At 39.9% G+C, this 18,113-nt stretch overlaps 1 protein-coding gene across 1 annotated transcript in view; it reads right to left on the bottom strand.

Moving 5' to 3' along the window:
• Positions 1-18,113, bottom strand: part of LOC308377967 (cadherin-7-like) — a 92,975-nt gene that overhangs the window by 20,963 nt on the left and 53,899 nt on the right. Inside the window, exons 4-6 of the mRNA XM_080854754.1 lie at positions 15,358-15,525; positions 6,843-7,030; positions 4,788-5,041 (exon numbers count right to left, since the gene is read on the bottom strand). Of these exons, the coding sequence (XP_080710880.1) occupies positions 4,788-5,041; positions 6,843-7,030; positions 15,358-15,525 (610 nt within the window). The remainder of the gene's footprint in view (positions 1-4,787; positions 5,042-6,842; positions 7,031-15,357; positions 15,526-18,113) is intronic.

Genomic DNA, 18,113 nt, shown 5'->3' with positions numbered 1-18,113 from the left:
TATTTGCGACTGTACAACTATAGATGGGCTCAGATTCCAGCTGTTCAAACACACAGCTAAAGAGGAACTGCGGGACCTGCCCCCAAGTCGAGGTGCACTTCTACAGCATATGCTGAGAAGTGCATTCCAGGCAGGGTGGCTGTGGGGGAACAGCCTTCTTCAACTCCCTTGTCCCCTGGTTGTTGAATGAGGATGGATTGCCGATGAGGAGGAACTGTTCATCAAGTGGAGCACAGTTTCCATAGGAGATACATTGTCTCGGGTAACAGGGGTGTGAAGCTGCAGAACAAAAAAATGCACCTCTTGTTCGTGTGCTGCCAGGGAGATGAAATGTGTCATTTATTGCAAGTGCCAAAGCAAGTGTTCCAATCCTTATTGATGTCATTTACATTCAAATAAAAGCTTACATTTTTGGACTTTCACTTGGTTTACATTGTTTCTTAAGTGGTTGTTGGGGTCCTTATCTTCTTACAAAGAGCCTTAATCAACTAAAGCACTAGTGTGCCCCATGAGTATATTTAGAGCTTTTGCCAAAACAAATGGTATGGCTTTCATTAGCCGATTTACAGAAAAAGGTGGCTTAGGCACTGATAGATTCACAGTTATAAAAAAGGGTTTTTCACAAATATCTCAACAATTAAAGGTTTTAGGGCCTATGTTTGTTCATAACACAAATATAAATGTGGTATCTCCGCATCTTTTAAGCCCAAAACTAACTCTCTGCGACCTCCAGGAGCCGATATACAGAATTTCAGATCTAAAAAGTGGGCGTGGCCGTTTCAGGGGCTCCCCCCCATTCATTTTTTGGGCTCCTTGCTTTTTTTTCTTTATTAGGCCCTAAATTATGAGAAAAGCATTGTCTAATATGTTAATCATGATTTGCAGCCTTGACCCTATTTTTGCCCCAAACTGACCAGACTAAGAGCCCTTGAGAACAACTGGAGCCATATAGTCTTGCTGTGAGAATGCTGCGAGCTGTTTGGAATGCTAGTACCTACACTTCAGAAAATCATACCAGACAGAGATTGCCCTGTATAGTAGTGATTTGAAGTGACTACAGACTGTGATTGGAACTCTCTCCCTCTGTCTCTTTCGCTGCCTCTCTGTCTCTCTGTCTCTCTCTCTCTATCTCTCTCTTTCTCTCTCTCTACATATACATATATTATGGCATGCCGTTCAGGAAATTAACATTTGAATATATATATACAAAACTCTGAATATATATACAAAAGTCTGAATATATATACAAAAGTCTGAATATACAAAACTCTGAATATATATACAAAAGTCTGAATATACATACAAAACTCTGAATATACAGTATATACAGTCATGGACGAAAATGTTGGCACCCATGCCATTCTGTCAGATAATGTACCACTACTCCCAGAAAAGTGTTGCAATTAAAATGTTTTTGTATTCACATGTTTATTTACTTAGTTTTCATTGGAAAAACACACAAAATCTGAGAAATAACGCCAAATCTGACTTTATTCCACATAAAACTCAAAAAAGGGCCGGACAAAATTATTGGCACCCTCAACTTTATAATGGGTAGAACACCCTTAACAATAAAGAAATACAAATATCTGAAATCCTTTGCTTCCTATAACCACTAATGAGGTGTCTTCCACCTCTCTACTGGAATTTCGGACCACTCTTCTTTGGCCAACTGCTCCAGGTCTCTCACATTTGAAGGGTGCCTTCTCCCAACTACTGATTTGAGATCATGCCCCAGTTGTGCTATGGGATTAAGATCTGGACTCATCTCGGACACTTCAGAACTCTCAAGTGCTTTGTCTTAACCATTTCTGGGTACTTTTTGAAGTGTGCTATGGGTCATTGTCCTGCTGGAAGACCCATGTCCTCTGACGGAGACCCAGCTTTCTGACACTGGGCCCTACATTGCGCCCAAAAATGATTGGGTAGTCCTCAGATTTCCTGATGCTATGCACATAGTCAAGGCATCAGGTTCCAGAAGCAGCAAAGCAACCCCAAAACATCGGTCCAGCTCCACCATATTAGCCTGTAGGGACCGTGTTCTTTTCTTTGAAGGCCTCATTTCGTTGTCTATAAACTGCTTTACCAAAAAGCACTACTTTGGTCTCATCTATCTACAGGACGTTCTCCCAGAATGATTTTGGCTTCCCCAAGAAAGTTTTGTCAAACTCAAGTCTGGCTTTTTTACGTCTGTGTCAGCAGTGGGGTCCTCTGGGTCTCCTACCATAGCATCCCATTTCATTCAAATAGCGACGGATAGTACAAGCTGAAACCGTTGTACCCTTTGTCTGCAGGGTAGCTTGAATTTATTTGGAAGTTGTTCTAGGTTATTTATTCACCATTCAAACAATCTTTTGTTGCATTCTGTCATCAATTTTTCTCTTCCTTCCACATCCAGGGAGGTTAGTGACAATGCCATGGGCTGTAAACTTGTTGATGATGCTGCGCACAGTGGACACAGGAACATTAAGATCTCTGGAGATGGACTTGTAGCCTTGAGATTGTCCATGCTTTTCTACAATTTTGGTTCTCAAATCCTCAGACAATTCTTTGCTCTTCTTTCTTTTCCCCATGCTCAGCGCGGTATGCACAGACACACAACACAAAGGTTGAGTCAACTTTGCTCCATTTTAACTGTTTGCAAATGTGATTTCTATATTACCAGCATCTGTGGCTCGCCATAGGTGAGTTTAAATAAAGATTAAAGGAGCATTTCATGCTTAAAATACAATTATTTCTTAAGGGTGCGAATAATTTTGTCCGGCCCTTTTTTGAGTTTTATGTGGAATAAAGTGAGATTTGGCATTATTTGTCAGATTTTTTGTGTTTTTCCAATGCAAACTAGGTAAATAAACATGTGAATACAAAAGCATTTGGAATTGCAACACTTTTCAGGGAGTATTGTTGCATTATCTGACAGAAGTGCAGGGGTGCCAACATTTTCGTCCATGACTGTATAAAAGTCTCAATATATATTTACAAAACGAAGTCTGAATATATATACAAAACGAAGTCTGAATATATACAAAACGAAGTCTGAATATACAAAACTCTGAACACTGAAGTGCTCAATCCGTCTGTGTCCGCCATATTGGATTGAGCGCTTCCTATTAAATCAATGGTACCAAAATGTTTGTAATTACGTATTTTCTGCTTCATGAAATACTGTTTTTCTGTTATATTGTCCTCACCAGAAATGCAATAGTAACACGTTTATTTTACACCGTTTGACTTCACGAAGGATATTTTTAGAGGCAAGCTCCACATTGACTTGACTGGGGTCTCGTCAAAATATCGTTTGACTTAATGAAGGACATTTTTACGTTTAGATTTTGCGTCTCAATGAGATACATCGTATCGTCTCGTCACATGATCAAATAGAGACTTGACATTGGACAACTAAATATTACCCAGCAATCATCATTGCATATCTGTATATGACAACAATACCAATGAAAATAAGAAATGATTCATTTAATTGAATAGTTTTTTAATAGTTTCCATAGTTTGTGTAGGATAAGCATATAATTGTGTTATAGATTGCTACTGACTATTTCCCTTCTACATAATTATACACACCATGACCGAGATAGGTAGGCCATTCCGAGGGTATATATAGCATAAGGTACTCCTGCATTACAATACGACTAGTCATTGTTCACGGGTGTGTTTCCAGAAAGTTCCCTACACTCAGTTACTCGCAGAAACAACATTTGGTGAAACACCCGACAAGGCAAAATCCCGGACGATTTGGGAATCCCTGCTGGACGCATTTTTTAGGTCTCAAAAAGAGGACATGTCCGAAAAAAGAGGACGTCTGGTCACCCTACCATATAACAGAAAAACAGTATTTCATGAAGCAGAAAACAAGGAATAACGAATATTTTGACGAGACCCCAGTCAAGTCAATGGGGAGCTTGCCTCTAAAAATATCCTATCCTATAAAAATATCAAACGGTGTAAAATAAACGCGTTATTATTGCATTTCTAGAGAAATCAATGTCTACATTTTACAATATAACAGAAAAACAGTATTTCATGAAGCAAAAAATAGGTAATTACAAACATTTTGGTAACATTGATTTAATAGGAAGCGCTCAATCCAATACGGCGGACACAGACGGATTGAGCGCTTCAGAGTTCAGATTTGTATATATATTCAGACTTCGTTTTGTATATATATTCAGACTTAGTTTTGTATATATTTTCAGACTTTTGTATATATATTCAGAGTTTTGTATATATATTCAGACTTTTATATATATATTCAGACTTTTGTGTATATATATATTCAGACTTTTGTATATATATTCAGACTTTTGTATATATATTCAGACTTTTGTATATATATTTAGACTTTTGTATGTATTCAGACTTTTGTATATATACTATATTCAAATGTTAATTTCCTGAACGGCATGCCATAATATATATATATATATATATATACTGTATATATATATCTTTCTCTCTCTCTCTCTCTCTCTCTCTCTCTAGGTGGGTGGGTGATAGCAGTTGAGTATAAAGGAAATATAAGCAGCCTCCTGCCGCTGTCTGTGAAGAAGTCCACTATATACTACTATTTTTACATAGTGGAATGGTATTTGCCTTTTATTATACTTATGCACACATTATACTCGTTATACATTATACCCTAGTAATATTACAAATCTACATGAAATTATGATCATGACAATCAAATACATCTCTTAGTTTCAGAGAGAGAGAGAGAGAGAGAGAGAGAGAGAGAGTGAAAGATAGATTGAAAGATTGATTCATTGATTTACCTGATGCCACTGTTGGTATCATCTGGATCACGAGCCGAGACACTCCCGATTATAGTGCCAACTTTAGCAGCCTCCGAGACCACCATTTTACTGAGTGGAGTGGAGAAGATGGGTGGCTCATTGATATCCTCTACCGTGAGTTTAACAGTGGTGGTGTCACTGAAGGGCCCATAGGTCAAGAAGTGAGGATCAATGTAGCGATTGGTGACTTCCACTTTCAGGGTGTAGGTGCTCTTGGTCTCAAAGTCCAGAGGCTGTGGATGAGAAATTCATATCAAAAAGTTAAAGTTGAAGTGAACGATGAGTAACCAGTAGGTGTGCGTATGCCATGACACACCAAATGAATAAATGGAAACACACAAAGCATGCAGGGAGAAACACCACCAGTGACAACTACTGTATATGTCCACAAATTCACACATCTGTGTTATTAGGAAATAAAGATCTGAAAACATGTAGGACCTCCAGTAACATGTTACACCTTTATACCCTTAAGGCTCCTTCAAACTGTAATCAGATTTTTTGTATGCAGTATGAATGGTATCTATTAATTGCTTAAAAAAAGCCCTCTGGGAAACTCGGACAAGGTCAAATAAACCTTGTTTGTACCAGTTATTAACTGTCTCTTTGAGACAGCCATTCAACGCTTGATCAATTCTGATCAAACAGGATTTCTAAAAAGCTGGCAAGCACTTCACTTGTTATTGTCGAAGCAGGGAATGCGTGTCTCCAGCAAGCTTTTATAAGTCACTGCTGAATAGTGCATGGGGCACTTGGATGAGTGATAGTTGTGTATGTCCCTAACAATTTGAACTTTGGATGACGATGCATTGTCTCTAGGAGGGGTATTGTTAGATGAGACACTAAAAATGTTCTATTTCGATCTTTAATTCAGCCAAACCACTTGCTCAATGTATTTGGTAAAACAAATTGATCTCTCCTATCAAACTAGGGACATGTGTTAATTCTTCCGTCTTTGCAAATGACATTCTGTTCTATTTGTCAGACATGCTTCAGCACTCCATTCCAAAGGATTTTGAAATTATTGATGCATTTGGACAGATCACCACATTTAAAATGTACTACAGAAAATCTATACTGGTGGCAATAAACATTCTAACATAGTATGGGTCTCCTGCTAAATTACATTTTTAATTGAGATAAGACCGCCTCATTGATTATATGAACGTTTTTTATTTAAAATATATTTTAAAAGATTGAGTTAAAGACGCTTCAACCTTCCCCACCTGTGCATACAGTATATATATGAAAAAATCAAAGTAAATTAATTTCATTACTTTAATGTCTGTCAATTGCTGTGGCCACCAGGAAATGTAAACAAAATCAGATATTTGTTGGAGCCCACTCATGTCTGGTGACCAACCTATCTAAATGTAAGGGTCTCCATTAACATTTCTGTAGCTCATAAGATATGAGAAGAACTATGAGAAGGAAAAACAGGTACACAAATCATCTCCTGGAGTGGTCATTCCTAAGCTGACAGACAAGCAGTGCTAAGACATTCTTTATCTTCTTTAGCAAACGGTGGCTCATCTTTATAGATTTTTATGTCCATGCTTTCTCCTGACCGTTATCAATTCAACAGCAACCTTGGCCCTCCTTGCTACTAAGTCTTGACAACTCTTGCTGAGCTGTACTACAAGGAGAACCCGATTTGCTGTGCGCTCAGCAATATATGCTCTTTCTACCTCACTCACAAAGCACCCCTTTGTATTGTTTTACCATCACCCCATTAAATACCACGTCAGTGTGTCAGACTAGGAACTACAAGAAACCATGCAGAACATTTGCAATTTTGAAATTCCTAACTAACTGATGCAACCTCAGATCAATGTAACAAGATATTCTATTTTCATGTCTGTTTGCATCTAACATCATGGATCCATGGGCGCAGGCTGTTTCTCTTACTATTGTCTAAATGTAACATCTGAAATAATAAAATAACCGAAAGTAATACGAGTAATAACCTGAGAGTGATTCAAAATAATATCTCAATTAATTGTTAAATATTTTTGGAACTACTTAAATATGTACCTTCTGCAAAATGATAACTCCCTCCTGGGTCTCTTCATCTGTGGTGATGTTGAAGATGCTTGGGCCGTCTCCATCCACTATGCGGTAGTCCATTTCAGCATTGGAGCCCTGGTCTTCATCTGCTGCCTTCAGCTTGGCCACCAGAGAGGCCACAGGCAGAGACTCCAGCACAGTGTACTGATAGGACTCTGCAGACATGAAGCAATGCCTGTGTGTGGTTATTCAGTACCGATAGGGCTCCATAATATTTTACACAAAACCTACTTGGTCTTTCTGAAATGAAATGTTTCTTTGTCCCTACATCCCTTACCCCTGTAACAGTAACCCTATTGGCACAGTAATCTGGTCTTGCCTGTATCATGTATTTACCACCAGATGTCTGTATACATATTATGTCCAGTGACCAAATGCTGGCTGTGTATAACCCCTGTTGCTTCCTTTCCCCTTCTGCCACACAACCCTTCCCCTTCCCCCTTTCCCCCCGTCCCACCTTCCTGTCTCCACCCGGCCGACCTCAAGCAGATGGGTCCCCCCTTATGTGCTGTGGTTCTTCTTAAGGTTTCTTCCTGCCCAACAGGGAGTTTTCCTTGCCCCTGTTGCCGTTGTGCATGCACTAAGGGTGTTTAGGCTCTGGGCTCTGTTAAGCGCCTAGAGGCAATTGTATTGTTATGGCGCTATACAAATAAAATTGAATTGAATTGAATTTCTCTGTTGAAGAAACGTTAAAGCATTTCAGAGCTAAGTAGGTTGACTAAAACACAGGTCTCATATTGCAAACGTGTGGTGCTTTAGGGAGCTTCAAAGCAAGGTTGTGCAAATATTTACTTAAATCCAAGACCTTGATAATTAGCAAGTGCTTTTGGGAGGTGCTATGTAGAGTTGATGCACAAGTGAGCTTGTGATTTATTTGGAAGTGTATTTTTAGAGTGTATTCCAAAATGGTGACTTGCTGTATATATGCTGCCTGCCACCCACCTCCACCCCCTAAAAAACACAAACACATGAATTTATTAATGTGACACAATGATAAGAAAAGCACAAATCATTTCATAAATCAAGTTTCAAGACATGTATATAAAACTTTATTTATATTTTCAGTCTTACCTATAAATGTACTGATCAGGGAAATGTAAGTGAAAATATATGAAGATAATCTTCTAGATTGCAGCCATATAATATATCAAAAGGGCCTTGTCTAAACATTAACCTAGCTGCTCTCTCAAACTAAGCTCCCACTGCTTATTATCCAGACACTGGTTACCAGCACATCATCTCTGTCTTGGCTTTTTAACTTGCCATAGAGTAAGCACTCCTCCAAGTGTCTCCCACTCCTCCTAGTGTCTCCAACTGCTCCTAGTGTCTCCAGCTCCTCCTAGTGTCCCTTACTGCTCCTTCTGTCTCCCACTCCTCCACTCCTCCTAGTGTCTCCCACTGCTCCTAGGACCTGATTAACTAACAGGATTGCGCCCATTTCAGGAGTAAAATAGCGATCGTAAACATACAACGGCATTTACTATGGGGGCGCATTTGAGTAGAGGCGCATATTAACGTTTTGTGGGTGTGAACCTGCAAACAGGTGGGATGGCACGGAAACGTGGGTGGTAACGTGGACGTGAAGCGCAATTTAATGGGAGGAGAGAAGGTAAGTGCGCCTAATGATGTATTGCGTGGTATTTACTAAAACTGCCTGGCGAGCGCACGTCTCTGATTTGCGGGCTAATTCTCCGCCTCATAAAAGCACGTCTTAACCAGGAAGCGCATTTCCATTGAGTCTGAAAAAGTTGATATGGCAGCAGTTATAAGAGCAAGGCGAAGAAAGAAGACAGAGACAGCGCAAAAAAATATTTTTTTAACTCGTATAACACTTTTTCAGTTAAGGGAACCACAAATCATTAGACCAGGGGTGGGCAATTATTTTCCCCAGGGGGCCAAAAGAGCAACTGAAAATAATTTGGAGGGCTGGGCCACAATGCCGAACTCAATTATGCATAATATACATTTTATTTATATATAAAAAGCAGTAAATGGCATTGTTTTGACCGCTGGTAAGAGTGTATGTTATTATTTGGCAATTCAAATGTGACGTTAGCTTTCAAAAATAGAATTTATTAAAATAGAATTTCCAAAATGATAAACAAAATGTGAAACATTTGACTCATTTTCAGCCACATTAATAACAAAGGGCATTTTGAGTTTCATATACTATTAAAAACAAGGATTTTCTTAGCTTTCTAAAGATATCACATCATCTTTGTAGCCAAAATAAACAAGACAACAAGTCACTGAACTGTGTAACTGTGTAAAAAAAAGTGTCCCAGTTTTGTTGCCTTTTTGACTTTATATGTCTATATCAGTGGTCCCCAAACTTTTTAGGCCCAAGATCACCAACCTTTGCCTTGGTGAAGGCAAGATCTACCTATTGAGCCGTTGAGAAAAAAAGACCGTCCAGACTCCAAACTGCACTTACAGCTTATCTTTGTATTAGGCCTAGTTGTAATTGAATTAAATCAAACACTTTGGTCCAGCTTTCAAATTGATGTCTCAAACTATAATTTTTCTAAATTATTTCAACAGCCCATAAAGAACCATAGACACAATTATTTTATTAGTTTAACGCTGAAACTATGTGCCAGATTTCATCTTCATATCCAATTTAAAATATCTATCTGTCTGCAATAACGCTCGCGGCCACTACTGCAGTCAATGATGTCTAATTTGTCTTTTATAAAATGTATGTTTACAATATAATTAAATACAAACGTTTCGTCAGGAGTTTTTTATTTATTTATTTATTTTCACCGGCTCGACCGAATGCGACCCGAATATAATTAAAAATATTTTTTGATGACTCGTCACCGCGGGTTACCCGCTGTCACCGCGGGTGACTGCTCATTTTGGATCAGCCCGCGCATCAATGATCCCCACTGAAACAAATACATTTACCAAGTAGCCAGGCCTCTCCAGTGGCGGCGCCAGAGATTTATTTCTGATGGTGCAATGGGGGTGCTCTGCATTTTACTGAGGGTGCTATGAAATTAGGGTGATAGCATATGAGTCTCATTTTTCTCTACTACAACACCTCCCTACCATATCATCACATATGTTTACACGTTTGCTCTCTAACGCGTCTTTGGGGCAGGCCTACATAAAAAGCGCCATTAAAATCGATCGTATTATTATTTTCATTAGGCTACTTCTGACAGACGCGCACAAAGCCGCGTTCATCTCCGACGGTCAAAATGAATGCAGCATGTTATAGATAACGTAATCCCAAATACTTCACTAACTTCAGTGTGTGGATTAAAGTTTGCGCCAGATGACTACAAGGTCACCACTACTATGTGCGACACATTACTAAATTTACCGGTGTGTAGAGTGTACGTTACTGTACAGTGTCAATCTCAAATCCAGTGCTCGCAGAGGGTTAATCGCCAGAAGTGCAAGGTCACTGGTTCGGCCATCCCCACTGCTATTCCTCAGGTAGCTCTTCAAGCTACGCAGACAAGAAAAACTGCGCTCGCAGCTCGCAGATGTTACAGGCAGGGTCAGAGATACGGAGATCAATTTGTAGAGGTCCATGAAGGCGTCTTTGTAAGGCCGCATAAGGGATAGGAACTCCTGGTTGCTGTTAATGGTGCATCCTTGCTCTTCAACTCGAGGAATTTTGCGGATCAAATACCGATCCATTTTCGTGATTTTGTGAACGCTTAACTTAGAATTGACCGATCGCCAGGATAACTGTTACTTAGCCTACTACTCATTGAACAATCACGTTCACGCACGCGACGTGTCTGTGTCGTGCTACGTGAACAATCTGTTTATTTCAATCTGTTATTTTCTTTTGTGATTCAAATATTATTATCACACAATACATTTTATTAAGAACTCAGAATGAAATTAAATACGATAATGAATAAACCATTGTTTTCTTGGGGGTGCTATGGGGGTGCTATGGCCAATCTAGGGGGTGCTCTAGCACCCCCTAGCCCCCCCCTGGCGCCGCCACTGGGCCTCTCCAAAATAAACTGTTGCTCAATCATGGATAGATGGCACTATTCCGGAAGATAAAACTGTCATGGACAGATCCAGGGTATTTGGCAACCACGTTAGTAATGGTCATGTTGGCATCACATATGACCTGGACATTCATTGAATATGTGTGCTTTCTGTTTCGGTAAATGTGTTCGTGGATTGAAGGTGGGACTGTTTGCATGTGGTGCGATCAATGGCTCCAATTACGTTCGGAAAGTTTAATTTCAGCTATCGTAGTGGGGAAATGTATAATGACCAGTGTGCCGTAGCAATGCGTCGAGTACCTGGGTGAATATTTGGATGAGTGAAGGCTGAGATATAGCCACTGCAGATGCTATAACTGTTTGAAATTATCCGGAGGCCAATATTTGCAAATGTTGCCAGGAGTTTAACAACGGATGGAATGTAATGTGATCCCCGGGTGGAGGGTTCGATGTCGTCTCTGGTCCAGTAATTAAAGTATTGCGTGGCTGGTTAACCTGTACCGTCTAATGCAGACCGGCCCGCGAAAGATTACATGATAATTAGAAAATAGTTCTTTTTTTTTTTGCACAGTTCTGAAAACATTTAATATTTAATATAGGCCAGAGGTGCCAAACCCGTCGATCATGATCGACGTGTCGATCTCGGAGACTTTCTCTGTTGATCTCTAAAAAAATAAATAATAAAAAAAATCATTTTCGTTTTCGAACTGTTTTCTTACGGACTTCGGAAGACCATAGTCAGAAAATATCTCTGAACACAGCTGAAGTGTTCTCAGGAGGATTCTTAAATTGAACTTGAAATTGAATAAGGCGAAAAACACATTACAACACGTTAACAGCCCTGTATCCAGGTTTGCCCAAACAGTAGATGCTGCGTGTGCTTTCTTTTACTGTGTATGCATGGCAAGTGTGAGAGCGCCGAAGTTGTGTTGACAACTGGCAGTAAAGGAGATGGAGTCGGTTAGGGAGAGGTTAAAGAAAGGAGAGTGGAAACTCAAAAAACACGAGAATCGAAAGAGCAAAGTGTGGGAAACATTTGCAGAGGTGATTGATAAAGATGACATTAGTGCCGGCTACGTTATGTGCACTTCGTGCGATACACTGTACAAGTTCGACAGCCACAAAGTCGGCACGACCAACATGGACCGTCACAAATGCGGCACCGGTAAGCCTTCATTATAGCCTAGGTTAGGCCTACCTGTTTGACGTGAATAAAGTTTTTTGAAATATGTTACTCCTGCCTTTGTGTTTGGGAGGGTTTCAACGGAGCATCCACTTTGACGGAAATCCTTATTAACTTTTGCATGAAAGCTGCGGGATGAAAACAATAGACATAGGTTAAACTAATAATGCTGATTCCCCAAGCCAAACAGCTGAGCATTTAACGTCATTGTACACGTTTAATGCGATATCTGTAGGCCTACTGGGTTTTGCATAACCAAATACCGCTAGCTAAACAACAGCATAAACAACTGTTTTTTTTTTAAATAATAAGCGGGTCGGTAAGCGGGGCGGGTACAACATTCTAATAATTCATATTTTCGGTCGAGTTGCGGTCGAGTTAGTCGAAAACGCCTGGCGGTCGCGGGTCATTTAGACACGTGCCCACGCATCACTGGTGGGGATATATTTTAGTGAACCCATGTCCCTTGTAGAACGTATTAATCTCGCCATGTTCACATCTATATTGTAATAATAGACAGTTTATGCATTAATGCCACCAAAAGCATATTATTTATAATCGTGTTCTTTTAAACATCTCGCTGTAGGTGATGGCGGGCAGAACAACAATATAACCCATTGAATCAGGTTCAGTGATTGAGCGAACGTGAACCAATATATCTATCTCCTCTTCGCTGAACCTTAGTTTTTGCTTCCTCGAATCTCCATGGTGGCAGTAACTTGCAGGCGATTTCTCCCGTCTTTTAACGGTGCGCTAAATAATGATTGCCCAGCGCGGATCTGGTTTGATAAATATCACGGAAAATGCGGGGAAACACTGTGCGTTAATGTGCGCCTAGCAAAGGCGCTGATTAAGCTGCGCTCGGAAATCAATGTTAGTAAATCAGGCCCTTTACAGGGCGGAGTAAGCACATAGCGCCCAGCGCGGATCTGGTTTGATAAATACCACGGAAAATGCGCAAAAACACCGTGCGTGAATGTGCAACCGCAGATTAAGCTGCGGTCGCAATGTTAGTAAATCAGGCCCTTAGTGTCTCCCACTCCTCCTAGTGTCTCCCACTCCTCATAGTGTCTCCCACTGCTCCTAGTGTCTCCCACTGCTCCTAATGTTTCCTAGTGTCTCCCACTCCTCCGAGTGCCTCCCCCTCCTCCTAGTGTCTCCCACTGCTTCTAGTGTCTCCCACTCCTCCTAGTGTTTCAGAATCAGAATCAGCTTTTATTGGCCAAGTTAGTTAGCACAAACAAGGAATTTGTCTTGGTGCAGTGGCTCTCAGTGTGCTTACACATATTACACAAATATACATCACAACACAAAACAATACAACAGTGCAAAACAATACAGCAGTGCAAAACAATACAATACAACAGTGCAATGATCAACAAGTCTTAAAAAGTATATACAAACAATAGTGCAAAGTGGAGAGTCCAGGAAGAGCAGGGATAAATAAATACTATATGGTATGAGTACGACGGTTATACAGGAAGGGTGGAATAAATAGATATGGTTGCAGGGATAATTGTACAATGAGTTATTTTGTACAGTGCCACAGAGGGTTAGCTGTTCAGGAGAGACAGCAAGAGGGAAGAAACAGTTTTTGTTTCTGGAGGTTTTGGCGAACAGAGATCTGTAGCGCCTACCAGAGGGGAGGAGTTGGAACATCTTGTGTCCAGGGAGAGAGGGGTCTGCAGTTATTTTTCCTGCCCGCTTCTTGACTCTGGATGTGAACAGGTCTTCGATGGTGGGCAGGTTGGCACAAATTATCCTTTCTGCAGTCCTGACAGTCCGTTGAAGTTTGACCGCTGTGTAGAATAGGATCAGCAGCTCCTGAGGCAGGTTGTACTTCCTAAGCTGGCGCAGGAAGTACATCCTCTGCTGGGCCTTCTTGATGATGGTGTTGATTTCCCACTTCAGGTCTCGGGAGATTGTGGATCCCAGGAACTTGAAGGATTCAACAGCCAACACAGTACTGTTGAGTATGGTGAGGGGAGGCAGTGCTGGGGTGCTCCTCCTGAAGTCCACTGTCATCTCCACAGTCTTAAGCGTGTTAAGCTCCAGATTGTTGCGACCGCACCACAGGGCCAGCTGTTCAACCTCCTGTCTATATGCAGACTCATCATCATCACGGATGAGGCCGATGACTGATGTGTCGTCTGCAAATTTAAGGAGTTTAACAGACGGGTCACCTGAGGTGCAGTCGTTGGTGTTGGTGTGTCCTAGTGTCTTTCACTCTTCCTAGTCTCTCCTAGTGTCTCCTAGTGTCTCCCACTCCTCCTAGTGTCTCCTAGTGTCTCCAACTGCTTCTAGTGTCTCCCACTTCTCCTTGTGTCTCCCAGTCCTCCTGGTGTCTCCCACTGCTTCTGTCTTCCCCTTGACATTTTTACTCATCACCTTTGTCCTCAGACCATCCCACATCTCTTAAAACCTAACCTCATAATGTTTTCTATTGTGCTCATGAACTATGGCTCCACAGTCTCAGAAGCACAGCTGGGATCTGCTCATTCTCCCAGTAAAGCGAGACATGTGAGTCAGCAACCCCCCCCTTCCACCACCCCCTGGTCTCCACTCCCTTCCTTTCTTAGGCTCAGCAAAAGTAAGCCGGCTTTTCGATGGGCAGCATTACAGAAACAGAGCTGCTGGTCGCCGGACTATCAGCAGTAAAAACGATTACAGGAGGCTGGGATTTTCACACTAGGCAAGGCAACTTCGCCCTCCGGAAGCCCTAAGCCTTGCCTGTGCAAACCTGTGAAATAGGATGAAGATGAATGTGGTGGTGGTAGGGTGGTCTGTGTATGTGCGTGTGTGTGTGAGAGAGACAGAGACAGAGAGAGAGAGAGAGAGAGAGAGAGAGAGAGACAGAGAGAGAGAGAGAGAGAGAAAGAGAGAGCGAGAGAGAGGGAAGGTGTAGGTCCAGGTGTCAAAATGCCCAAAGCATACAGACAGGGAGGGAGGTGTGAAGGGGGGAGGAGGAGTAGAGATTCTTTCTAATCTCTTGGGTTCTTCACATTTGAAGTCTTTGAGGAAGTTTAATAATACATGAACAACATGTCCTACAAGCTCAGCCATAAGCAGATGTCAGTGTGACAAATAATTAAAAACTGATCTGCTTTGGTGAGTTTACATGTTGGACGCACTACTGAAAGGAATATCCTGTTTCTTTGACCGTACAGTATTTACAATACACCTCGTTCATTTCAACACATTCTTCTGTGAGTACATTCAAACTTGATTTCATCTTCAAAACCAGGGGAACATTTGAAATAAAACTTACAAGGAGCTTGTAATGTAACAGTAATAAAACATACAATGGGTGCCTTACTGCGTGAGAAGCGTGGTGGGTTGTCATTCACATCAGTTAGCAGGACCGTGACAGAGGTGGTTCCTGAGAGGCCTCCCATCTGACCAACCATGTCTTTAGCCTGGATGACTAACAGATACTGGTCCCGGGACTCACGGTCCATGTTGGGAAGAGCTGTCCTCACGATGCCTGCAGAGCAGAGATTTTCAGGGAAACGTTATTGGCTCCATATCGAAAACAGTTTGTCCCTGAAACCTCTCTGATAATGAACTTTGATAGTGTGGTATCTGCTGAATCTTATTTTGTATAGTCCTCTATAGTTTTCAGTGCATATTCACATCAGGTGGTCTCCTCATTACTATAAGCCTCACAGAAGACTTTTATTATTATTACAAAATAATAGGACTATATATATACAAACCTTTGATAACTCTCTCAACACTGATTTTCTCAAGCATATCTTGACACTACTTTCTTTGCACTTAAATGAGTCTAGCCATTTTTAGATACCTTTAAAAAAAAAATATTTTAGGAAAATGCTTTTTATTATACAAGGAAACTCTCTGAATCACACACATATATCAGGCCGTCGGTACATCAAGTAATTACAACGGACGCTCTGACTAAATTGCTTGTGAAAGAATATCTGCTATAATAAAATGAAATCATAACTTTATCTCCAATTCACTGAAGATGAAAATCAGAATAATCCCATGAAATTACTCCAAAGGCTTTAATGCAAAACACTTTTCTAATCCCCCTTCAAGCAATTATTATTGGATTTAAAATTAATGAGTTTCAAATATTTATGCAATTTATTTGCAAAGTATTTAATGTAAAATCTCATTGAAAGTTGGAGATTACTATGTTGGAAAGCACAGACACATTATTCCTCAATAACATCTATCACATACTCTCTCTCCTCTCTCACTGTCAGAGTGTTTGCATCTGTACTGTGCATTGCTCAATGTATATAATAAAAACACTGCCAGTTTATGATCTTACTCTGATGACTAAACGACAGATTAATTCTTTACCCGTGGAGATCTTCAACCAAATTAATTTAATTTCATTAGGCCTACGTCACAACAGAAACATCACCACATCACCGGACAAAAGCTGTGGTACAGATCTGCAACCTCTATGGCATCAGAAGAACAAAGGCCAACTCAAGTAACAAATGACACGCAAAGCATGTACCTTTGAAAGGTCAACATAATGAATTAAATTCTATAAATATCTTGATATTTCACTTCATTAGAAATGACTCATCTTAAAAAATCCTCGGTAACACTTTCTATGAAGCCCAGCGTTATAAGGCCCTATAAGGACATTATAAGGGCCTTTATAATGACTTATAGCGATTGCTACAATGACTTATAGCTACTTTATAACTACGTATAATGTCTTGATGATGATTCATAATCACCTTTATGATACATTATATCAGTTCATTATGAATGGTTATAATTAAAGACGGAATAATGCATTATAAATATGTGACTGTCGGGTGACACTTGCTATGAAGCTTGCCTTTATAAGGTCCTATAAGGACATTAATGATGACGTTTAAAAGTAGCTATAAGTCATTGTAGCACTCTTTATAACTATGTTTAGCATCTCCACAATGACTCATATCCACTGCTCTGAAACGTTATGTCAGTTAATTATAAATGGTTATAATCTAAGATAAAATGATGCATTATAAATATGTGATCATAGGTTTGTGTGGGTAATCATGAATCCTATGAAGCCTGCATATATGAAGCACTATAAGAACATTCATAATACCTTTAAAAACTAGTTAAGTCATTGTGGCACTCATTATAACTATGTATATAGGTCTTCACGGCACATCATAACCACCTTTGTGATATATTATGCAAAAGGGATATAAGATTATTATATTGCTAGGTGCCGTTCCCTTGTGACACCAGAAATCCAAGAACAAATAAGCAAGATGAAAACTGATGGGGACTTGCTCCTGATGGCCGTCCATTAAAATGTCATACCGTACGTCACATCAATAAGGTGTCTACAGAAGGCTTGCTGTTTTTTTTTTTTTTTTAACACCCTTTTTAACACCCTTACAATGCTATGTTCTGGGCTATGTTCAGCCAGTGCTGATTTAAATAAAAGGGTTTTCATCTGTATCCTGTTGTATTTACTGTCAACACTATTAACAAGTTCATAATGCCTTATCTTCTCTTCTCTTCTCTTATAATAATCTTATATCTGTTTAAAACAAAATTACTCTTTTGTCACTTTACTTAAAGCTGACAAAGTACACTTATATAATCTCATATCTGTTCATAACAACACCACCCTTTTGTCACTCATCATAGGTTTGTGTGGGTAATCATGAATCCTATGAAGCCTGCATATATGAAGCACTATAAGAACATTCATAATACCTTTAAAAACTAGTTAAGTCATTGTGGCACTCATTATAACTATGTATATAGGTATTCACGGCACATCATAACCACCTTTGTGATATATTATGCATATTCATTAATGGTTATTAGTATGGTGACTAGGCTGCTATACAGACATAGAATATTATAAACTTTTAGAAGATCCTATAAGTGGACTTTGTCAGCTTTAAGTAAAGTGACAAAAGGGTGGTGTTGTTATGAACAGATATGAGATTATATAAGTGTACTTTGTCAGCTTTAAGTAAAGTGACAAAAGAGTAATTTTGTTTTAAACAGATATAAGATTATTATAAGAGAAGAGAAGAGAAGATAAGACATTATGAACTTGTGAATAGTGCT

The sequence above is a fragment of the Sprattus sprattus genome (assembly GCF_963457725.1).
Source record: "Sprattus sprattus genome assembly, chromosome: 17".
Classification (NCBI taxonomy): domain Eukaryota; kingdom Metazoa; phylum Chordata; class Actinopteri; order Clupeiformes; family Clupeidae; genus Sprattus; species Sprattus sprattus.
This window is presented reverse-complemented; position numbering and strand designations above follow the sequence as displayed.